This window comes from Urocampus carinirostris, chromosome 14 (genome assembly GCF_059441175.1).
Source record: "Urocampus carinirostris isolate Australia breed hairy pipefish chromosome 14, RoL_Ucar_1.0, whole genome shotgun sequence".
NCBI classification, from domain to species: Eukaryota; Metazoa; Chordata; class Actinopteri; order Syngnathiformes; family Syngnathidae; genus Urocampus; species Urocampus carinirostris.
Genome location: NC_142362.1, coordinates 3513168 through 3537547, shown reverse-complemented (window position 1 = coordinate 3537547; position 24380 = coordinate 3513168). Strand labels below are relative to the sequence as shown.

At 41.6% G+C, this 24380-nt stretch overlaps 1 protein-coding gene across 1 annotated transcript in view; it reads right to left on the bottom strand.

Annotated features, from left to right (window-relative positions):
• Nucleotides 1-293: 293 nt before the first annotated feature.
• ndp (norrin cystine knot growth factor NDP) overlaps nt 294-24380 on the bottom strand; it is a 42641-nt gene continuing 18554 nt past the window's right edge. Inside the window, exons 2-3 of the mRNA XM_088352235.1 lie at nt 11868-12317; nt 294-738 (exon numbers count right to left, since the gene is read on the bottom strand). Coding sequence (XP_088208361.1) covers nt 514-738; nt 11868-12077 — 435 coding nt within the window. The 5' untranslated portion in view covers nt 12078-12317 and the 3' untranslated portion in view covers nt 294-513. The remainder of the gene's footprint in view (nt 739-11867; nt 12318-24380) is intronic.

Below are 24380 nucleotides of genomic sequence, written 5' to 3'. Positions count from 1 at the left end.
AAGCGCTAGTCACTTTTTGTGCTAAATGACGTGTAAACGACCTGATTTTTTTTATTTTTACACGTTCATGTTAGTGTCATCTTTCGTACGGAAGATTACGCTAACGCGAACGTACGATTAGCCTGGGTTAGCTTCATGTTTACGTTCCAGGTAAACATTCAGGGTGTTGGAACAGATTCAAACGATTTTACATTACTTTTAATGGGATCGTACAAATCGGTTTTCGAACAGGGTTCTGGAACCGATTATGGTCGAGAACTGAGGTTCCACTGTATCTTTATTGTCATTGTTACAACATGGGATATATCGAGACAACGAAATTGGATGTGGCACTCCAGTTCCACATTTTACAGTGAGGATAAGGAAAACAAGGAGATAAAGGAACAAAGAAGAACAGCTTTTTTTCCACTCTGTCTTCTGACCATCGCAAGTATTGTTTTGCCTCCAGGTTTGGCTCCGCCCACTGGATATGTCACAAAGTTTACAAAGAAAAAAAAGAGTCTCTAGTTCTTCTTAGCTGCAATCCTCGCAGTTGCAGGCCAGGATGTATCGATAGGTGGCGGTGATGCGAGTGCCTCCGGCGCAGCGCAGACGCACGGCCTTGAGTTTGGAAGTGTGCGGACGGCAGCAGGAACAAGTACTCTTGAAGGGCTGCTTCAGCACTGAACTGAAGGAGACGAGCGGGTCCGACCGCGACGTCGAGCCGCAGTGGCCCTCGCATCGTGCCAGAAGCACCATCTAGAAGGAACGGAGAGCATATCTGTCAAGCTGGACGTTTTTGCCGTACAAAGTACGTTTATGATGCATTTTAAGACGTCTCATTAGCTGCACTGCTTATCCACAGTAGGGTCGCGGGGGTGCTGGAGCCCATCCCAGCAATCATCGGGCAGTGGGCAGGGGACACCCTGAACTGTTTGCCAGCCAATCGCAGGGCACACAGGGACAGACAACTCGCTGCCTCATTCACACCTAGGGACAATTTGGACCGGCCAATCCACCTGAAATGCATGTCTTTAGAATGTGGGAGAAAACCAACGTGGGACCAGGTCCTAAGCACCCAGACACCGTCCTGCCCCAACCATATATCCATCCATCCATTATCTGCACTGCTTATCCTCAGTAGGGTCGCGGGGGTGCTGGAGCCCAACCCAGCCATCCTTGGGACAGTGGGCAGGGGACACCCTGAACTGGTTGCTAGCCAGTCGCAGGTCACATGGAGTCACACCTAGGGACTGCCTAATAAATCTGGCATGTTTTTGAAATGTGGGAGGAAACCGGAATGTCCGGAGGAAACCCACACAGACACGTGGAGAACATGCAAACTTTGCAGCGGTAGCTGGGATGAAACCCTGGGCCTCTGCAACGTGGGACCAGGTCCTAAGCATCCAGACACTGTCCTGCCCCAACAATATAGCCATTCATCCATCCATCCATTATCTGCACCGCTTATCCTCAGTGGGGTCGCAGGGGTGCTGGAGCCCATCCCAGCCATCCTTGGGCAGTGGGCAGGGGACACCCTGAACTGGTTGCCAGCCAATCGCAGGGCACACAGGGACAGACAATTCGCTTGCTCATTCACACCTAGGGACAATTTGGACCGGCCAATCAAGCTGACATGCATGTTTTTGGAATGTGGGAGGAAACCGGAGTGCCCGGAGGAAACCCACGCAAGCACGGGGAGAACATGCAAACTCCGCACAGGAAGGTTGGTAGCTGGATTTGAACCGGTGACCTCAGAACTGTGCAGCACACGCGCTAACCACTGAACCACCGTGCTGCCCAACCATATAATAATATATCATTTATTCTTTCAATGGTACTGGAGAAATTGGAAAATTGGTTTTGAAAGTCCTTAAAAAGTGCTTGAAATCGATCATGAATAACATGTATGCAAATAAGAGTTCTCACAGCTGCGGATTTTCGCCCCCGATTTCAAATAGCAACAGATTGACCCGGGAGATCGAGGGTCATGCTTAGAACACGTGAGTGGGGTTGATTTAGGGTGGCGTCAACCCCCGGACGCGTGCCACCGAGTCAGGTGATGCAAAGCGGCGCATAAGGTCGATGACCGCCTTGTCCCATCGGTTGCACGTTCTGATTTGTGGCCCCCAGCCTTCCTGTCGCCTCCCCGAACAGACCCCTCTGTGGTTTTTGTCTATCAGCTGCTGTGTGTCGCCACTCGTGTAGCCACTTTGCCACAGGCCAGTCTGGGACACACACGGTGCCGTCGTGTTGTCGCCACTTTAAGACCGTTTGTCTTAGCCCGGGCCGGGACTTAGCCTGCCAAACGGTGATAATCCTTCTCATATGTGACACTGCCCAGTGGGTCACATACGCCACTGACATCGTCATTCAACAGAAATATGGAAATTATCAAGCAAAATATAATGAATTACCGTATTTTCCGGACTATAAGGCGCACCTAAAAGCCTTTATTTTTTTCAAAAGCTGACCATGCACCTTGTAATACAGTGCGCCTTATTTATGGATCAACATTAAGTTTTCCAACTAACTTGCAGCCGCCGACTAGATTTTCCCCCGAACACCAAGTAGTCCGCGGTGTATGCTGGGATTTATTTACCGGCGTTTCATTGGCTAACCAATGTGTCAATCATCATTTGAATCGATCATTGGCTAAAGTTATTCAGAGGCCAAGGGGCGGATCCTTTTTATCATTTACAGGCTCGCATAGGCTAAAGGGGCGAAACAAACCCTGCGATTGGCCGAAAAAGATGTGTCAATCATCAGTTGAATCGATCACAATTGGCTAAAGTTATTCGGAGGTAAAGGGGGCGGATCCTTTTCATCATTTACAGGCTCGCATAGGCTTAAACGGCGAAACAAAGCCTGCAATTGGCCGAAAAAGATGAATGCGTATAGCATGTGGCTGACGGCATAGAGAAAGCATTGTTTTCTATTCTGTATTTGTAAATATTGTATTCTCCTGGATTTACTACCCTCACGGATATAAGAGGACATTGGCTGCACATTATTATGAACACAACGACTTTGGTGAGCTACTCCGGGTTTTACATTGTCCCTGTATCTTGTTTCAGACTGAACTCGATGTTTCTGTGATAAGCGGTGCAGATAATGGATAGAATGGAGTGTCTATTTTTAAATTAAACTCAATTCCAAGTGTTTATTGTCATATGCACAGTAAAGTTGCGAGCGAAAAAGAAAATAGATACTAAGGAATGGTTAGCATTTCTTGAATCCCAAGACTTTAACCTTCCGAATGATGGAACGATGCATTTGAGTGACATCGTACGGACACGTATTTGCTTCTTTGCAAGCTTTGGGAATGTTAAGGGGGTAAGAAGTTGGACTGAACTATTATAATCCGGTGCGTCTTATGTATGTCAAAAATGGGACCAAAAACTATTTTTCCGGGGTACGCCCTATAACCCGGTGCGCCTTATAGTGCGGAAAATACGGTAGCTTTATACCAGTGTCTGAAACTCATGAGAAACAGTTAGCGGACACCAGGGCAGACAACTTTTCAGAGTCATAAAGTTGCCTGCCCCATTTTTCACAACTTGTAACACAATAAGACGACTCATCGCAAAAAAAAAAAAAACAATGTTGCAAAGTATTAAGGAGATGATAATCAGAATATATAACAGAACAACACTTTAAATTTGAGTTTATGAGAAATCTACTTATAACATTCATTGCATGGATATGACATCACTATTTTCCATCTATTATCAGTATGTAGCTGTATTGACTCATCTTCATTCATGCAATGTTTGCTACAAGCCACGTGAACTCCTCTTTCCACGATGCTTTAATGTACGTTTACGTTTTGTAGCGTCATCAATTTCGTTAGCTTCTTTTGAATATTTCTTCTGGGGCGGATGTTCTGGCTTGATTCCTAACCACTTATCCCTTTTTTGTGTTCTCTGTGCGTCTACTTTGGAAAATGATATGCAAATGGGGAACCTTTTAACGCTCGGGAAAGTCCGGAAGCAGGAAGTTATTCGATGCGGGCTTCTGATTGGCTGCCGAGTATGCAAATTGCCCAACGAACCGAAATTCCGAAAATTCCAAAGCTGACAAAGATTTCGAAATGGGAATAAAGCAAACGTTTGATTTGAAAAAAAAATTAAAGAAAATAAAAACAAAAGATGGGCAGCACGGCAGCGCAGTGGTTAGCGCATGTGCGGCACAGTTCATGTCTTGGGAACCTCCTGCGTGGGTTCAAATCCAGCTCCAGACTTCCTGTGCGGAGTTTGTATTTTCTCCCCGTGCTAGCGTGGGTTTTCTCCGGGCACTCCGGTTTCCTCCCACATTCCAAAAACATGCATGTCAGGTGGATTGGCCGGTCCAAATTGTCCCTAGGTGCGAATGAGGGAGTGAGTTGTCTGTCCCCGTGTGCCCTGCGATTGGCTGGCAACCAGTTCAGGGTGTCCCCCGCCCACTGCCCGGAGATTGCTGGGATGGGCTCCAGCCCCCCCGCGACCCTAATGAGGATAAGCGGTACGGCTAATGAGATGAGATGAGATGATAGTTCATGTATTTTTGCTCATTACACACATTTTTTAAGTAATTCAGATTTTAACCACCAGGAGGAACTTAATTATGCACAGTGTCTCTTTAAGGTCTAAAGTTGAATTCTGAAATGCCCACTGCCTGATGATTGCTGGGATGGGCTCCAGCACCCCCGCGACCCTACTGAGGATAAGCGGTGTAGCTAATGAGAATGAGAAAACAAAAGATTTTTTTTTTTCTTGAAAAACAAACACACAGATATATTCATCAAGAATATGTATTCTTGATCAAATGCTTCGATTTCTATTAATTGTGTAAAATAAGTGTAAAATAACTACTATAATATCATGCATACTGCTAATACACCAGTCCGAGTAAACCCAGTGTACTTATACGAGAGTATACTAAAAAGGACAGTGAAATTTGTATTTCTTTTACATAGTGGAATCCCGATGTAGAAGTTGCCGCCATTTTTGTCTGGCACCTTGCTGCTACGCTGTGCTCTCTGGCACACACTTCACACTGGGGATTAAAAAATGTACTTAATACATCGTTCTTTTTTTTTTTTTTTTTTCAAAAGTAGACGGGAAGTCAGGTCAATTTTACCTGCTGAGCATCTAATCACAGAAGACACTTCCCTACGCAGATTCCAATACCCTATAGCACCTTAGCTCAAGATAGTGATTTTAATGACATATCAGTATAAAAGCCTATAAAGTACATATAATAAATCAATTCATCACGTCCACTACACAGCATCATCTCCAGACAGAAGAGCAGCTTCAGCGACAGACTGCTGTCACAGTCTTGTTCCACGGTCAGACTGAGGAGATCATTTCTTCCTCATGCCATGAGGCTCTTTAACTCCACCCGGGGTAGTAAAAGCCCACATGAAACCCCACCCCCACATTTGCATATTACCCTATTTTTATGACAGTGTGTATTTTCTGTAGCACTATTTAAATACTCGATATCAACACGTTATATTGGTGGATTTTTGTATTCTATAGCTTTTATTTTATTATTTTATTTTTTAACACAAGGATACTGCTGGAAGTAAGAATTTCCCCACAGGGATGAATAAAGTATCTATTTATCTATCTATCTACTGTAAATTCCAGACTATAAGCCGCTACTTTTTTCCCAAACGTCTAACGGCCGCCAGCGGCGCTCGAGTACAAAAGGTAAGATTTAGACCGGTGGAATATATGCGCCGAGGAAGACTGCAACTTCTTGGCTTGTGCATTAATTAAATTGGCGTAAACATACCCTCTTTATGCAAAAAGAAAGGCACATAAAAAAATCCACCATCACCATCGGGTTCCAAAAAGCCGATCTGCTGCGTGACGGAGAGGAGGGCACAGAATCAGGAGTGGATGGGAGCGCGGGACGACGTCTATATGACAAAGTTTCTTTCCGACACTGAGGAAGACAACTTTGATGGATTCAGTTCTAAGGAGGAAGATGAGGACGGTTTACCGTGATTTTTACAAGTACGGTATATTTTTTTAACAGACCCGTTTAGTGTTGCTAGCGTGTTGCTAGCGTGTTGCTACCGTTAACTGCCCTGTCACGGGCACCGTTTGAGATGAAAGTTATATTATTATTATTAAAGCTTTGAAAACTCTCTCGGTGTATCGTCTTTCTCTGTAAATATGTGTAACCATGTATAATATGTATTTGCAACTGTATATTATTGTAATGTATTTATTTTAGACACTTATTCTGATATGTTTTGCACGGGCGAATCAAAAAGAAGGGGCGAAAAAAACGCGGGCTGACGGGAAGTGGGGACCGGTAAAGGTGAGTGTTTGTGGACGCGGCGGACAATAGTGGATATATATTTTTCCCACCCTTACCTTTGGAAATATACACTTTTTTCCTTGGATTACTTTCAACAGGATCCGGACTCTGCAGGTCTGCATCAAACCTTAAGTACCGGTATCATTTTCCGTTCGAATCGCTGGCTGTGATTTTTGGACTGTGTACTTTTATGGAGGACATTCAGTTCCAATCGCGGGACTTAAAGTCGGGTTTGGGTTAATTTTGTGTTTGTGTTACATTTTTTGATGTGGGCGCATGCGGCTTATATACAGGTGCGGCTTGTGTAAGTGCAAAATCGGTTTTCCTCTTAAAATGTGGTGGGTGCGGCTTATAATCAGGTGCGCTCTATAGTCCGGAATTTACGGTAATCATAAGATTTATATCCAGATATACAAATATACAAGAGAACTAATATTATATATGCAGGTGGGTTTTGAATAGAGTCTCTCTAAGCTGATTCCCGAGTACCATTATAGAAAACGGTCGACTCCTGTTGCGTGTGTGATACCCCACCTCGGTCGAGCTTTGTTTTCAAGCCACCTGCTTAACACATTCAGGAACAACAATATTAAAAAAAGACCCTGTGCCTGATCCATTTTGATAGTAGGCTAATATAACTAATAAAGACACATAGAACATGTGTTGCATTCATGATAAGGCTTAACGCTGCCCTACTTACGATCGTTCGTAAGATGAATTTGTTCGTAAGTTGCTGCAGTGTCATATTTTGTATATTTAAGGCTTGGATAAGCAACCTGTGTTGTTTTGTACTAAAATAATAAACATTTCTTAAAATAACATGCTCTATAAACATAAATACAGTGAAGTTTAACATACTTGTGGAAGACGGGCTTTAAGAGTTAGGCTATTTCCTCCTCCAGGGTAAAAAGTGGCCGAAAAAAAGCAATCCAACCATTTTCTCAACCCCATCAAGCTTTCTTATTGCACTTTTGTTTTAAAAGAAACGGCTCGCCTCTTTACACCGACCATATCGAATGGATGCACGAGATATTAAACAACAAAAACGTTCTTAGCGTGCAAGAGATACAGTACAAATATAGTTTACACGTGAATTAGGAAGAGGAAGCGGATTTCTTCTTCGAGGTAGAGGCTGGGTGACCTCACAGCGCCTCATTCCGGTAGCGGCAGAAAGAATCGCTTCAGTACGTTCCTGTACTCGGAAAAAGGTGCGCACATTAAAACATCTAACTTTTGGAAGATGGGCTTCAAGAGTTAGGCAACTTCCTCCTTCGTGGTAGAAAGTTGGAGAAAAAAAGCGATCCAACCATTTTCTCAACCGTTCCACTTTCATTTCAAATGAAACAGCTCGCCTATTCTTTACACTTTACATCAACCATATCGAATTGATGCACGAGATATTAAACAACAAAAATGTCAAAGTTATCAGCGCACTAGAGATACAGTGCAGTGTGTATACCGACAAACCAGAAAGTGGAAGCTGGATTTCTTATATGGCTCTTTCAACATTTTGGGTTGCCTACCCCTGGTTCGGGTAGATCAAAATAAGGTAGACATTTCTGAATTTTTGGAGCTTACGTACAACCCTTCCCTGTTAGTTTGTTTTCACACTCACAAGAGAATCTCCCCAAATCGACTAGCATTATAGTGGGAAACATTCTTTTTGTGCTAGTAACTTCTAGCCTTTCAGGTCGAAAACTCCCATAATCTCCGGCTCCTTCCCCCGCCCTTTTTTTCCGCCAACATTAATTCTGTGTTAATAAATTGTGTGTATTATTACAATCGGCGGCTGGGCAGCACGGTGGCGCAGTGGTGAGCGCGTGTGCGGCACAGTTCATGTCATGGGAACCTCCTGCGTGGGTTCAAATCCAGCTCCAGACTTCCTGTGCGGAGTTTGTATGTTCTCCCCATGCTTGCGTGGGTTTCCTCCGGGCAATCCGGTTTCCTCCCACATTCCAAAAACATGCATGTCAGGTTAATTGGCCGGTCCAAATTGTCCCTAGGTGTGAATGAGAGAGCGAGTTGTCTGTCCCCGTGTGCCCTGCGATTGGCTGGCAACCAGTTCAAGGTGTCCCCTGCCCACTGCCTGATGATTGCTGGGATGGGCTCCAGCAACCCCGTGACCCTACTGAGGATAAGTGGTGTAGCTAATGAGATGAGATGGGAGATTACAATCGGCCTTAAATCAATTGTTTTGGGATTACTAATTCATATCAGAACTCAAACAACTCAAATTAGTAACGTAATTTATTTTTTAGCAGTGTAGCAAATTCTAGCATCTTTATGGTGGAGCACAAGCAACACCTAGAGGCAAATTCGTTTACTGATTGTAGTAAAGTTCGGAAAATACGCTAATCATTTTTTGCTTAAACATTGTGATAACGTTTTTAAATCACTCTTGACATACAGCCAATAAAATGATCAAGAGCATCTACGGCATAAAGCAATGACTCCTCTTCTCAATGTCATCCCAATTATTGATGTGCGAATATAAATATTTGGTTGGCTATCTTGCATTCAGAGTAAATTTCAACTACAACTTAAAAATTTGCCTATTGTTTTCCAGAAAATACACTTAAAACACATTTTTATAGGATCCAACATGTAACATGACTATTCTTGTTTCTAATTCCAGAGCAGTGACCATGGCTTCGCAGTCTTTACCGAATGTGTGTCCTTGGACTGTGGGAGGAAGCCAAAGCACCCCACCAAAGAACCCACGCAAGAATGGAATCAAACTTAGGACCTTTGTGCTATGTAGCGCGAGTCAGCAACCACTAATTATACTCCTGCTTTGTATGCTACAAACGAATTTCCAGACTGTCTAAGAAGGTGTTGTTCAGACCGACTGAAAGATCTGTTTTAGCCTTGTTACCGCACAGGGAGTAGTTATGTGTCCTAGCCAATGTTCCCTGTCATTTTCCTTAGGGGTCTGAGCGTTCACACAAAGCAACGCTTGAAACAACAGTGAGCAACAGCAATCCCAAGTGTGGCAACTAAGTCATTATCAAACATTTCCAAAACTTGACATCAAGTTATATTTTGCTGAGTTTCCGGCAATGCAAAATTATTTTTCACTTTTGAATGAATTGACTCATGTACGATGGCCTACAAACGTCATTTGTTTTTACAATTCTTTCACAAGATTTCCATTTCTTTTTATTTCCTGTTATATTTTCTCGCATAATATTAACATTTTGGGGTGCCTATTTAGTCACTTGTAAGAAACAGTACTGTACTTAATCACATTTTTAGTGGAAGTTCAATGTTGGCAACAAGATTCACTTGATATCATTGGAAATTATTGGAATTCAACACAAACTTTTTCTTATTTTTTTCCGTGTTTTTTTGTACTTTTTAAAAAATCTTTAAAAAAAATCTCATTGTGTTTATTTTTTCCGAGCTGTTACTTTTTTCTTTTTGTTCTCTATTTACTTTTTTCCTACATTTCTTTCCTTTCTTTTCTTCAGGCTTTTTTCTAACTTTTTCCTTCTTTTTTTTCTCTTCCTTTTGTTTCTTTTTTTCCCAGCTTTTCACTACTCTTTCATTTTTGGTATTTTTTTCTCTTTTGTTCTATTGCCCCTTCCTTTAATCATTTTGTGCATCTCATCTCATTAGCTACACCGCTTATCCTCAGTTGGGTCGCGGGGGGGCTGGAGCCCATCCCAACCATCTCCTGGCAGTGGGCAGGGGACACCCTGAACTGGTTGCCAGCCAATCGCAGGGCACACGGGGACAGACAACTCACTCGCTCATTCACACCTAGGGACAATTTGGACCAATCCACCTGAAATGCATGTCTTTGGAATGTGGGAGGAAACCGGAGTGCCCGGAGGAAACCCACGCAAGCACGGGGAGAACATACAAACTCCGCACAGGAAGTCTGGAGCTGGATTTGAACCCACGACAGGTTCCCATGACATGAACTGTGCCGCACAAGCGCTAACCACTGCGCCGCCGTGCTCCCCCATTTTGTGCATAATTTTAAATAATATTTGGTCATGTTGGGATTAAAGAAGCAAAACCAACCCGAAGAGCCGTTTAGGACCCGAAAGATTCGGTTCCTTTTAGTGAGCCGAGCCGAAGAAGCCGGTTCCCGACAAACTCTACTAACTTTACTCAGCTTCGTTCTACTTCGAATCGACTTCGAAATACCGCATTTAGGACACAACGTCAGGGGAACCCGTGTATTTTGACCTTCATGCACTGTAAAGTCCCTTCTTAATGAGTAATTTCGAGCCCTGATTTTTGTGCGCTGGCTAGATTTTCTTGTGCGCTGAGAATGTGCGAGCAGTGCGCGATTGCGCACACGCGCAGTTTAGAGGGAACACTGGTCCTAGCCAACACGTCTGTTCAACTTCAAATTGAGCATGAAACCAAACCCAAACAGAAAACCTCCATAGTATTCCTTTTTACACTTCTCTGGTTGGCAAAGGTCACTGGTTTATGTACCGTAAATTCCGGACTATAAGCCGCTACTTTTTTCCCGAATGTTCAGCCCTGCGGCTTATTCAGTGAAGCGGCCAATTGATGTTATTTTTCTAACTGCCACCAGCGGCACTCGAGTATAAAAGGTAAGATTTAGACCGGTGGAATAAGTGCGCCGAGGTAGACGGCATCCTCTTAGTTTACATTCAAATTGACCGTATGACAAAGGTTCTTTCCGATAATGAGGAAGTCGCCCTTGATGGCGGCAGTTATAAGGAGAAAGATGAGGACGGTTAACCGTGAATTTCGCAATTGCGGTATGGCTTTTTTTTAACAGATACGCATGATGCGTTGCGAGCGTGTTATTAGTAGCGTTTTGCTACCCTTCACAGGCACGGTTTGGGATGAAAGTTATAATATTATTATTAAAGCTTTGAAAACTCTCTCGGTGTACCGTCTTTCTTTGTCAACATGTGTAACCATGTATAATATGTATTTGCAACTGTATATTTTTGTAATGTATTCATTTTAGAGACTTATTGTGATATGTTTTCTACGAGAGAATCAAAAAGAAGGGGCGGAGCAAACGCGGGCTGACGGGAAGTGGGGTGAAGCTGAGTTAAATCTGTTTGTTGTTGCAGCGGACAATAGTGGATACCGGTATATATTTTTCCCACCCTTAACTTTGGAAATATACATTTTTTTTCATTGGATTACTTTCAACGGGACCCGGACTCTGCAGGTCTGCATTAAATTCTAATTACAAGTATCATTTTTCCGTTCATGTCGCCGATTGTGATGTTTGGATTGTACACAACATTTATAGTTACAATCACGGCACTTAGTCAAATTCGGGATACGTTTTTGACTTTGCATCATGTTTTAATGTGGGCGCCTGCGGCTTATATACAGGTGCGGCTTGTGTAAGGACAAAACCAACAATTCCCGTAAAATGGAGTGCGTGCGGCTTATAATCAGGTGCGCTCTATAGTCCGGATTTTACGGTATATCGAATAGTACAAGAAAAAGTGCTCCAGCGTGGTTGGATTGTGTTGTCTCAACCTTTAACTAGAAGAAGTTGGGTGACCACAGTGGAAATTTGACTCACAAATACGAATTTTACATCCTTTTGTCTGTCTTACCTTGGAGTTACATTTATAATTGGGGTGGGTAATGGTCTCAACAAAGTGATGCCTCATGCAGCGCTGCGGGTCCAAGTCGTTTATGTGCAAGTGATGTCCATAGTCACTGGCCTTGTTACTTCTGGTGGACTCCACCAAGCCCAGCAGGGGGCAGCATATAAGGACCAGCAGGAGGCCAGAAGGCGGGACTACAGTCATTGAAAGTTTCATGTTCTGACCACCCTCAGGCTCTCAGTCTGTACAAGGTGTTTCAATACTTTTCTGTCCAAGGTCCAGATTTACTGCACAGATTGCACTTCAGGGTGTCATTACTGATGATGTCTTGATCCGACTCACTGCTTAATAATTTGACGATAGATTTTCAAATCCTGGGAGTTGTTGAGCCAAAATTGGAAAAGGATTTGCTTCATAGGGGGTCTCCATCTCTCATCATCCTGATCCACCAAAAGTCTGGTTGGGGGAAAAAAACACAATATTATTCAGTTACAGTCAGAACATACAACAGGAATACTTTATAAACAGGGTTGGGTAGGGTTACTTTAACTTGATTACCGTATTTTCCGCACTATAAGGCGCACCGTGTTATAAGGCGCACCTTCAATGAATGATATATTTTAAAACCTTTTCCATACATAAGGCGCACCGCATGATAAGGCGCTACAGTAGAGGCTTGTCAGGGATTGACATTATTAAAACTATTTAGTGGCTATATTTGCACAGATAAAATACATGTATATAGTTTAATTCTACATGATGATGGCAGAAAAGAACTTACGTCCTTCCTGGGTGAAGTCCAAACAGAGAGAGGGAGTGGTTTATTTTGCGTCAGAGAAATCAGTACACACAAGAACATGACTTCAAAATAAAAGAATACAAGATTGATAAACGTACAAGAGATATAATTAAACTCATTGTTGAAACTTTACTTTATGTGTGTGAGTGTGTGTATGAGAAACATTGTTTTTATATTTAGTAATATAAAAACAAGCTAATTACCTTGAGACAGAAATTCAAGAGATTTACATTGAAAACCTGACAAGGCTGTAGTTACGTTATGCAACCATTAGATGGTGCCGCGCTAATGCCAACAAAACAGTCGGATAGGTCAGTCAAACTTTATTAATAGATAACAAACATGCTTTCCACAACTCCATTCACTCCCAAAATGAATAAACAGCTGTTTTATTATTTTCTCTGAGGTAAAGCATTTTCGTGACACATCTTTGAACAACAGCAAGGCATAACATTTTACTTTTCCTCCATTTAGTCAACACGCAAAAAAAACGTCTGATACTGTCATGGTAAATTAAACGTTCGTGCAATCGCAATATAGTGACACACGTAATGTGCAAAAACAATAACAAGTGCGAAACAATAACAATAAAGCAATAACAATAATAACTGTAAAATATAAAACGTAAACACACAAAAGAAAAACATAAAGCTCAATCTATCAGCTCCTCATCTACGAATCCCTCCAATTCTTCTTCTGCAGTGTTCGAATTGACCATCTCAGTGAATGGGCCATCCAACACGTCCGGCTCCGTCTCATCAAGGTCGTCATTAGTCAGTGTCGCTGTTGTTGTCTGGCAGTTCGGGGACAATTCAACAACCCACTGTTCATGTGTGTCCTCTAACTGTGGCCATCTCGCTTTATTGCCACGGAAACTTTGTTTAGTCTCCCTTACTTGGCGCAGCTCATCCTCATGCTTCCTCCACTTCTGCACCGTCAATTCATTAATGTTAAACTCTCTTGCTGCTGATCTATTTCCGTGTTCTACTGCGTGACCGATCGCCTTGAGTTTAAACTCTGCGTTGTAAGCGTGTCTCTTAATAGGAGCCATTTCAGGGTCTTTATACAAACGCACAAATAAAAGAGAATCGTTGTTTAATATTTTCCAGTATGCACAGCGCACTTCTTCTTCTACGCGAAAAATGGAGTCGGTGGCTGCTTACCATTAGTTGCGAGACCTGTCGATAACCATAGTGCTTTGTGAAACCGCACTCAGACATAAGGAGAACATGCAAATGCCACACAATGGTAGCTAGAAATTAACCTGGGACCTGTGAACTGGGAAGTGGGCAAGTTATCCAGTCAACCACCGTGCCACCCATTTGCTTTACAAAGATAATCAACGCAAATTATTACCTAATAGCAGTGTTCTGGTTTGCCCGTGTCCCTGCGTCCTAGACGGATTATTTTTGCTGGGGACGCAACTTTTTGGACACGAAACTGTCATTATCATTTTTTAACAAAGATTTACCGCACTCCAAACTTTTCGTCAGGCAGATCTGCCATTGTTGTTTTGGCCTCGCGGTTCGAGTTTTCGTCCGCACGCCGATCTTCAGTTCGAGTTGTGTAGTGAAAGTCCGTCTCTTTTTAGAGAACCGGCTTTTTCGGCTCAACTCTTTGATAATTTCAGACCCCTCCATGATTTCCAAGTGGGAGAAACAGCAAATAGCAGGGTGTTCAAATACAGTGGAACCTCGGTTTTCGAACGCCTCTCAGTTCGAGCAAATCGGAGTCCGACCAAAAATTTCGAGAAATTCTTGCTTCACTTTTCGTTCAAAAAATCGGAGTTCGGACGCCGGTACGCTAGGGGCGACGCTGAGCGGTGTACGAGTGTAGATCGCCCCCACCCCTCGTGAAGAACTGTTGTCACGGCAACGCGCACTCCTTTTCAGTTTTCGTTTTTCAAATGCGGTGAAGGGAGTGTTTCAACCCCTAATTATGCCTCGGAAGAAGGTTGGTGCAAGCAGCAAAGTTGCTACAGGTGAAAAAAGAGGAGTAGTGCGTACGACTATTGCATTTAAGAAAGAAATAATAGCAAAATATGAAGGAGGTGTGCGAGTTTTCCTTCTTTCAGGAATAAACCATGGCTTCTGCCGACCGGTAAGAAATCCTATTCATAATTCTTTTCTTTATCCTTTAACCGCTCACCACTTGTTGTGGAGACCCGGGTGCTAAATGACGTGTAAACGACCTGATTTTTTTATTCTTACACCTTCATGTTAGCGTAATCTTTCGTACGGAAGATTACGCTAACGCGAACGTACGATTAGCCCGGGTTAGCTTTACGTTAAATATTCAAGATAAACATTCAGGGTGTTGGAACGGATTCAAACAATTTTACATTACTTTTAATGGGAAAAAACGGCTTCGGCGAGCGTACAAATCGGTTTTCGTACAAAGAAATGGAACGGATTATGGTCGAGAACCGAGGTTCCACTGTACTTATTTTCTTCACTGTATAAGTGGACGATGTTATTTTGGCGGTCATAACACTTGGCGTATAATTAACCTGCAGCCATCTTGTATTTCTTAATTGGACTTTGCATTGACATCAGCTCAGTAGCCTAGATGGTAGTGTGCCCGCTTTGAGACTGGGAGGTCGCTGGTTCGCGCCTCGACCGAGACATACCTAATTGGTATAATGGCGGCGCCCTCTGGCTGCGGCTGCATCGACTCGCTACAACGGGTCAGATGTATCGACATTTCGTTCTGTGTACATTGTTACAAAGAATGACAATACAAAGGAAATTATTATTATTATTATTATTTATCTACTGTACTAATTATGGTCAACTTTCTTGCATGTGTAATGTGTAATGTACGATCAAACATTCCGGTTGTATCCAGCAACTCTGTTTGACCCTCACCCCCCTCATCAACCCCCATGCCCCCCCCACCCCCCAAGGAGGAAAACAAAGCCTACTTACAACAAAGTCAGTTAATTCTTTGTTCCTTTATCTCTTTGTTTCCTTATCCTCACTGTAAATGTGGAACTGGAGTCGTCCAATTTCGTTGTCACAGCGTATCCCATGTTGTAACAATGACAATAAAGGCATATTCTATTCTATTCTATTCTATTTCCAAAAACCTCATCACTGCATTTGCTAAAGTTTTGCATGAAAAGTTGCGGCTCGATGAAGGAATTTTTTACAGTTAAAGGAATACGTTCGATCGATTATCATCTATCGATCCACCATTAACTGCCTCTTGACCTTTTTGCACAGAGCTTCGTGAACCCGGATAAAAACAAAGTGGCAGAGCAGCCCAGACGTGATTAAAAGGCGCTAATGTCGGTGTCGGGTCGGCGTGACATAAAACATTTTTAGACAGTGGCAGTCTTTGTAACACAACAGCCCCATCGAGGTGTGTGCCAAATTCAAACTTTACACAATTCCTCCGCATTCCATTCAGATGGAACCTTGATTGTGTTTAAGTTAAGCTACATCCGACAAGACGCCAGTGTTCCCTCTAAGCTGCTCGCACATTCTCAGCGCACAAGAAAATCTAGCCAGCGCACAAAAATCAGGGCTCGAAATTACTCATTAAGAAGCAATTTAAGTCAAAGTTACAGTGCATGAAGGTAAAAAATACACGGGTTCCCCTGACGTTGTGTCCTAAATGCGGTATTTTGAAGTCGAGTTGAAGTAGAACGAAGTTGAGTAAAGTTAGTAGAGTTTGCCGAGAACCGGCTTCTTCGGCTCGGCTCACTAAAAGGAACCGAATCTTTCGGGTCCTAAACGGCTCTTCGGGTTGTTTTTGCTCTTTTAATCCCAACCAGTGTTCCCTCTAAGATGCGCGCGTGTGCAATTGCGCACTGCTCGCACATTCTCGGCGCACAAGAAAATCGAGCCAGTGCACAAAAATCAGGGCTCAAAATGACTAATTAAGAAGCGACTTAAGTCAAAGTTACAGTGCATGAAGGTAAAAAATACACGGGTTCCCCTGACGTTGTGTCCTAAATGCGGTATTTTGAAGTCGAGTCGAAGTAGAACGAAGTTGAGTAAAGTTAGTAGAGTTTGTCGAGAACCGGCTTCTTCGGCTCGGCTCACTAAAAGGAACCGAATCTTTCGGGTCCTCAACGGCTCTTCAGGTTGTTGTTGTTCTTTAATCCCAACATGACCAAATATTATGTAAAATGATGTACAAAATGACTTAAAAGAAGGGGGAAGAGAAAAAAAAGAAAAAAATACCAAAATGAAAAAGTAGTGAAAAGCTGAGAAAAAAGAAACAAAAGGAAGAGAAAAAAAGAAGGAAAAATTTAGAAAAAAAGAAAATAAAGAAATGTAGGAAAAAAGTAAATAGAGAACAAAAAGAAAAAGTAACAGCTCGGAAAAAACAAACACAATGAGATTTTTTTAAAGGAATTTGAAAAAAAGTAGAAAAAAAAACACGGAAAGAAGAAGAAAAAGTTTGTGTTGCATTCAAATCATTTCCAATGATATCAAGTGAATCTTGTGGTTAACATTGTACTTCCACTCAAAAATGTGATTAAGTACAGTTCTGTATCTTACAACCGACTCAATAAGCCCCAAAATATTAATATTATGAGACAAAATATGTCAGGAAATAAAAAGAAATGGATATCTTGGGAAAGAATTGTAAGACGTTTGAAGGCCGTACAACCTTTGCAATCGTACATGAGTCAATTCATTCAAAAGAGAAAAATCATTTTGCATTGCCGGAAACTCCGCTTAAATGTAACGTGATATCAAGTTTTGGACATGTTTGATAATGACTTAGTTGCCACACTTGGGATCGCCGTTGCTCACTGTCGTTTCAAGCGTTGCTCACCGACTTTGTGTGAACGCTCAGACCCGTAAGGAAAATCACAGGGAACATCGCCAGACACCCTCGGATTTTAAACAGCTGCTGTATGTTTTGAAGACTACTGCACCGAGCGTGAACTTTGCGACTCGTGAAATCTGTTGTTCGTGTTGGAGGACGAACCCTAACCCCCCTTGACGATCCCGTCCGCGCTTTTTTATGATGTCGGAGAAACTTAAGCCATGCGCAAACAGCCTGCGGCCAGGCCCTTTCCTCTTTTTCATGAAAACAAATGGCTTTCTTAACGAGAACTCTCACAAGCAATGTTCCCTGTCATTTTCCTTATGGGTCTGAGCGTTCACACAAAGTCAGTGAGCAACGCTTGAAACATCTGTGAGCAACAGCAATCCCAAGTGTGGCAACTAAATCATGATCAAACATGTCCAAAACTTTCACGTTTCACGTTACATTTTGCTGAGTTTCCGGCAATGCAAAATTATTTTTCTCTTTTGAATGAATTGACTCTTGTACGATTGCCTACAAACGTCATTTGTTTTTACAATTATTTCACAAGATTTCTATTTCTTTTTATTTCCTGATATATTTTGTCGCATAATATTAACATTTTGGGGGCTTATTGAGTCGGTTGTAAGATACACAACTGGACTTAATCATATTTTTGAGTGGAAGTACAATGTTGGCAACAAGATTCACTTGATATCATTGGAAATTATTTGAACGCAACACAAACTTTTTCTTCTTTTTTCCGTTTTTTTTCTACTTTTTTAAAAATTCCTTTTAAAAAAAATCTCATCGTGTTTTTTTTTTCCGCGCTGTTACTTTTTTCTTTTTGTTCTCTATTTACTTTTTCTACATTTCTTTCTTTTCTGGCTCTTTTTCTAACTTTTTCCTTCCTTTTTTTCTCTTCCTTTTGTTTCTTTTTTTCTCAGCTTTTCACTACTTTTTCATTTTGGTATTTTTTTCTTTTTTGTTCTATTCCCCCCTTCCTTTAAGTCATTTTGTGCATCATTTTACGTAATATTTGGTCATGTTGGGATTAAAGAAGCAAAAAGAGCCGTTTAGGACCCGAAAGAGCCGGTTCCTTTTAGTGAGCCGGGCCGAAGAAGCCGGTTCTCGACAAACTCTACTAACTTTACTCAACTTCGTTCTCCTTCGACTCGACTTCAAAATACCGCATTTAGGACACAACATCAGGGGAACTTGTATATTTTGACCTTCATGCACTGTAACTTTGACTTAAATCGCTTCTTAATTAGTAATTTTGAGCCCTGATTTTTGTGCGCTGGCTAGATTTTCTTGTGCGCTGAGAATGTGCGAGTTTAGAGGGAACACTGCTCACAAACCGTAGCGAACCTACACCGAGTCAGGCAGCATATTTTCACATGTATTTATGTGGGGTCTTTTTCCAAGATCGCAGTTTTACTGTCCTCTAGACAATAGTGTTAAGAGGTGCAGTTGGTTCAGCTGAGGCTGCAGCGCTAATAGGCAATGTGTTGTGAATTAAAAAGTGGGGTGCGTGTATGTCTCATGTCAGGGCTCTTAAATCGGGGGCCCGTAGTTACTGGGGTTTAAAGTTCAGGTCTGTTGATACATTTTCACTTTCCAATCTATGAATCTCAAATGAAATAAGTGGAACAGAAGAGGGACTACTATGTTCAGAAGCGACCTTCCGAATGTTAAAAAAGACAACGTAGAAGACAAATACTTAAAAACATCCATTGCATCCATCCATTTTCTGCGCTGCTTATGCTCAGATGGATAGATAGTGTAGAGAGAGGGATAGATAGATAGATAGACAGATCTTTAGTTAGTTATAGATAGATAAATAGATAGATCTTAAATTAGTTATTGATACATAGATAGAGATAGATAGCCATAGCAGTAGGCCGGACTTTTAGCCTCGCTGTCGCCTTCTCTCCCACTGCCGTCTTAGTTGCTTCCCCTACCTAAAAACGATCCACGGAGCGCCCTTTGGTGATCACTATTTCTTTGAGCTCTTCTGACTTTTCCCAGAGTCAGATTCAATTGATGAATTTATTTTCAATGTAACAAGCTGCTAAAAGCTATCTGTCGCCATGCTACCCAGTTTGTTTTGGGGAAATACATTGACTTGTGTGCCCGCTCCGCTGTTTGTTTCACAGCATACACCAGCCTATCACAGTCGCCCACCCAACTCACAACCTGCCCCTGTAATAGCATTTTCTGCTGTCTGCTCAGAACACAAAGGATACATTGATATCATAGACAGTAAAGACAATTCAGTTCTTTTTTTTATCTTTAGTTAATTATAGATAGATAGATAGATAGATAGATAGATAGATAGATAGATAGATAGATAGATAGATAGATAGATAGATAGATAGATAGATAGATAGATAGATAGATAGATAGATAGATAGATCTTTAGTTAGTTATAGATAGATAAATAGATAGATCTTAAATTAGTTATAGATACATAGATAGAGATAGATAGATCTTTAGTTTGTTATAGATAGATCTTTAGTTAGTTATAGATAGATAGATAGATAGATAGATAGATAGATAGATAGATAGATAGATAGATAGATAGATAGATAGATAGATAGATAGATAGATAGATAGATAGATCTTTAGTTAGTTATATATAGATAGAGATAGATAGATAGATAGATCTTTAGTTAGTTATAGATAGATAGATGTCTAGATAGATAGATAGATGTCTAGATAGATAGATAGATCTTTAGTTAGTTATAGATAGATAGATGTCTAGATAGATAGATAGATAGATGTCTAGATAGATAGATAGATAGATAGATAGATCTTTAGTTAGTTATATATAGATAGAGATAGATAGATCTTTAGTTAGTTAGTTATAGATAGATAGATGTCAAGATAGATAAACAGATGTCTAGATAGATGTCTAGATAGATGTCTAGATAGATGTCTAGATAGATGGATAGATAGATAGATAGATAGATAGATAGATAGATAGATAGATAGATGGATAGATAGAGATAGATAGATAGATAGAGATAGATAGATAGATCTTTAGTTAGTTAGTTATAGATAGATAGATGTCTAGATAGATAGATAGATAGATGTCTAAATAGATAGATAGATAGATAGATAGATAGATAGATAGATAGATAGATAGATAGATAGATAGATAGATAGATAGATAGATAGATAGATAGATAGATAAATAGATAGATAGATAGATAGATAGATAGATAGAACTTTAGTTAGTTATATATAGATAGAGATAGATAGATAGTTAGATCTTTAGTTAGTTAGTTATAGATAGATAGATGTCTAGATAGATGTCTAGATAGATGTCTAGATAGATAGATAGATAGATAGATAGATAGATAGATAGATAGATAGATAGATGGATAGATGGATAGATGGATAAATAGATAGTGTATTCATCCCCATAGGAAATTCACAATTCAAATCAGTATGAAAGAACTATCCATCCATCCATCCATCCATCATCTGCACCGTCTATCCTCAGTAGGGTCGCGGGGGTGCTGGAGCCCATCCCAGTTATCTTCGGGCCGTGGGCAGGGGACACCCTGAACTGGTTGCCAGCTAGTTGCAAGGCACACAGAGACAGACAACTCACTTGGTCATGCACACCTTGGGACGATTTGGACTGACCTGTTAACCTGACATGCACAGGGAAAACATGCAAACTCCACACAAGAAGGCTGGTAGCTGGATTTATACCCATGACTCAGAACTGTGCCTCAGACACGCTAACAACTCAGCTGCCGTGCCGCCACTATAAAAAAAAAACAGGCTAGAATAATCAAAAATGTTCGTATGTGTCATGAACCGGAACAGGATCAGGACCCAAATGCGTGATGTTTCACACAAGCCGACAAGAACAAGACCAGTTACACGAGCAGATACCAGACAGATCGATACCGGACAGGACGGGACACACAGGATTGATATCAGATACAGGAGACTGGAGACAGATATCAGACAGGACGAGATAGACGAGAACGATACCAGACAATGGAGACTGATATCAAACAGGACGAGATACGGGGGAATGATACCCGATACTGGAGATTGTAGCAAGGTATCAGACAGGACGAGACAGACGGGATCGATACCAGACACTGGAGTCCGATATCAAACAGGGCGATATAGACATGAACGATACCAGACGATGGAGATTGTAGCAAGGTATCAGACTGGACGAGACAGACGGGATCGATACCAAACTCTGGAGACTGGAGTCAGATATCAAACAGGGCAAGATAGACAGGATCGATGCCGGACAGGATACACAAACAGGATACCGGACAGAGTCAAAACACACGTCTTGCAGGTTCAGAGGTTCGTTGACGGACTGACAAAGGGTGAGTGGGAGCACTGAACTTAGACAGGAGGGAAGCCACTCAGTCAACGAGCCGCAGCTGGTGCAAAACCAATAGGCAACCGTGACAAACACAGCGATATCAAGTGGTCAAATAATACACGCCGTCCCTTTAAAATGATACTTTTTAACAAGTAATAAATTAAATCTAACTCTCACAATCTGAGACAACTGGTCAAGTAGAGATGGGGATAGAACTTAAAAGAGTCAATGGTAAAACAAGATGAAGTGGGATTCACTTTGTAGCATAAAGTAGCTCAGGAGGTAGAGCGCTCGTCTTGGGATCAAGGGATCCCAGTTCAAGTCCCGACTCGTCCGTGTTACATGTCAAAGTGTCCTTGGGTAAGACACTGAACCCCTAATTCCCCCAATAAGCAGGTTAGGGCCTTATATGGCCGCTATTGGGAAATGTGGAGCACATTGTAAAGCGCTTTGGGAAGTCATTGACTTGAAAAGCGCGATCATTTCATTTCATTTCATAAAGCACAGTCTCAATTCAGACAACTGGTCAAGTAGACATATGTTACTGTAATTCAAATATTTTTTCATTCCAATTTTCCCACCTTATTTTTTTCTTTCTTTTCCACAAACAAAAAGTTTTCCAGTTCAAATAAGTCAGAATATTGGCCAATTTTTAAATCAGGTTTGTATAATCCTTTCCGACCTTGCTATAATTTCCACGTGAGGGCATTTGCTCTGCATTAACCCACCAAGGTTGATACGCCTAGAGGGACCTTTTAAAAAAATGTACTTAACGTATCATGTTATGCCGAGTGGGAGAATTTGAGTATTTGGCAACTCAATAGCAGTGCATATTATTCTTTTTTATAAAAACTCCCTGGTGTAAATGTATATATTTTTCCCCTTCGAATGAGTTCAAATAAAACAGTAATAACACTTAATAACCCAAATTGTCACGGAGGACCGGACCAGAACGGAGGCAGGAGGCAGGAAGGGAGAACTCAATTGCGTTGATGATCAAAACTTTTATTTAGCAAAATAAAAGTCGTCCAAAACTCAGGGACAAGACAGAACAAACAGGCTTTAACAAAGAACGTGCAAACACAGGTTTCTTCCGACTCAAAAAAACAGGACAGAGCAAAACAGAACGGGAAATGCAGACAGAAAATGCAATGAGCCAGCACCCGCAAAACCCACAACCCACCCTTAAATAGCACACACGCAAATTAGCTGATCTACTGCAGCCGTGCCCAGGGGCGGGGCCAGCCGGTCACCACGGCGACCATGCTGGACACGACACAAATCTTGCAATTCGAACGCCGAATTTCAGTGGATAACAAAACGGGCGGTCGGATGCTTAAATGTGAGCCTCCGGATTGATTACAGCTAACACCGATCAGCAATATTAGACCTGACACTTGAAATAGTACCCGAAAATTCTGTTCACTTTGTAAGCCATGTTGTGATATAGAAATAGGTCACTGCCAATGTTCCCTCTAAGCTGCGCACGTGCGCAATTGCGCACTACCCAGAGCTTTTCCATGCACAAGAAAATCTAGCCAGCTCACAAAAATCAGGGCTCGAAATTGATAAATAAGAAGCGAATTAAGTCAAAGTTACAGTGCATGAATGTCAAAATACACGGGTTCCCCTGATGCTGTGTTCTAAATGCGGTATTTTGAAGTCAAGGTCGAAGTAGAACGAAGTTGAGTAAAGTTAGTAGTGTTTGTCGAGAACCGGCTTCTTCGGCTCGGTTCACTAGAAAGAACCGTCTCTTTCGGGTCCTAAACGGCTCTTCAGGTTGTTTTGGCTTCTTTAATCCCTACACGACCAAATACTATGTAAAATGATGCACAAAATTACTTAAAGGAAGGGTGAATAGAACAAAAAAGAAAAAAATACCAAAATGAAAAAGTAGTGAAAAGCTGAGAACAAAAGAAACAAAAGGAAGAGAAAAAAGGAAAAATTCAGAAAAAAAGAAAAGAAAGAAACAAAGAAAAAAAAGGACATAGAGAACAAAAAGAAAAAAGTAACAGCTCGGAAAAAATAAACACAATGAGATTTTTTTAAAGGAATTTTAAAAAAATAGAAAAAACAGGGAAAAAGAAGAAAAAGTTGGTGTTGCATTCAAATAATTTCCAATGATACCAAGTCAATCTTGTTGCCAACATTGTACTTCCACTAAAAAATTTGATTAAATACAGTTGTGTATCCTGCGATTGGCTGGCAACCAGTTCAGGGTGTCCCCTGCCCACTGCCCGATGATTGCTGGGATGGGCTCCAGCACCCCCGCGACCCTACTGAGGATAAGCGGTGGAGCTAATGAGATGAGATGAGATGAAACAGTTGTGTATCGTGCAACCGACTCAATTGGGGGTATTAGGGGTTCAGTGTCTTACCCAAGGACACTTCAACATGTAACACGGACAAGCCGAGATTCGAACTGGGATCCCTTGATCCCAAGACGAGCGCTCTACCTCCTGAGCTACTGCCGCCCCGGAATTCAAAGTGTTTATTGCCATATGGACAGTAAAGAACCCCGTTTCCCTGCACAATGAAATTCTAATTTTAGCTGTCCACACAGTTGCCAGCCTAAAAAAATAGA